The following is a 1029-nucleotide window of genomic DNA, read 5'->3' as shown; positions in this document are numbered from 1 at the left end:
CATTGGTGAATGCCACAAATTCTCCTAAATCACTCGTACGCACAACTTAAGAACAAATCTGTGCGTACGAACGGTTCTTGCATGAGGCCCAATGTGGGTCAAATAGCTAGAATGTGTTCATACATGAGCTTTACACGCTAACTAACAATTTCCATTTAACCCTTTTTTCTTTCCTTTCAGCTGTAGATTTCTTTAACCAGATCAACATGCTGTATGGCACCATTACTGATTTTTGTACAGAGGAAAGCTGTCCGGTCATGTCTGCTGGGCCAAAGTAAGTGCAACACTAAGAGCAGCAGAATCCACCTTCCAGACATGCACTCTGTTCATTAACCAGGCAGTAGTCTAAAAAAAAACACTTGCCTTCATTATAAAACACTATTTAAATCATGTCAACTCCTATGCTGTACTAAAACCCAGTGAGCACAAACTTGTTTTAAGATGAGACTTAAAAATGTAAAAACCTGTCTGATATGAGAAGGCAGCTGGTTCCACAGTTCAGGACCTGATCGCCTCTGTGGACTAGCCTGGACCTCCAGTACAATTAAAGCAAATGATTATTAGCTCTAAGGGATCATGGAGGACACATAAAGCTGCAGGAGGTCAGACAGGTTTTTTTTTGTCACTTCAGTAGAAAACGAAACTAAATATTAGTTTATTTAGTTTATTTCTTCATCATCAGTGACCTTTTTTTTAAGTGAAGAGAAAATAGAGACAGAGAGAGAAGTGATTAGAAAGATAGATGCAGTTGTTAGAGGCTGGCCTGACTTAAACCATCATGCAGAGTTACATTCATCCAGTTGGGAGGTAATAAAAGCCCGAATCATGAATTGAAAGTCATTAAAGGATAAAAACAATTTCACTTTAAAGCCTCGATTTATAAAGAATGTCTTTACTCCCTAACTAATCTGTTTCTCAGGGTTAAAGTTTAAACCAGGGGTGGGCAATCCTGGTCCTGGAGGGCCGCAGCCCTGCATGTTTTACTTGTTTCTCTGCTCCAACACACCTGATATGAAGGAATAGATGATT

At 39.4% G+C, this 1029-nt stretch overlaps 1 protein-coding gene across 1 annotated transcript in view; it reads left to right on the top strand.

Moving 5' to 3' along the window:
- LOC106519076 (MOB kinase activator 1B) overlaps positions 1–1029 on the top strand; it is a gene marked incomplete at its 3' end in the record, with an annotated part of 9077 nt that overhangs the window by 2912 nt on the left and 5136 nt on the right. The window contains 1 exon segment of the mRNA XM_014010596.1: positions 181–274. Coding sequence (XP_013866050.1) covers positions 181–274 — 94 coding nt within the window.

Source organism: Austrofundulus limnaeus, unplaced genomic scaffold (genome assembly GCF_001266775.1).
Source record: "Austrofundulus limnaeus strain Quisiro unplaced genomic scaffold, Austrofundulus_limnaeus-1.0 Scaffold70, whole genome shotgun sequence".
NCBI classification, from domain to species: domain Eukaryota; kingdom Metazoa; phylum Chordata; class Actinopteri; order Cyprinodontiformes; family Rivulidae; genus Austrofundulus; species Austrofundulus limnaeus.
The sequence above is the reverse complement of the archived record's forward strand: the minus strand, read 5'-3'. Positions and strand labels throughout refer to the sequence as shown.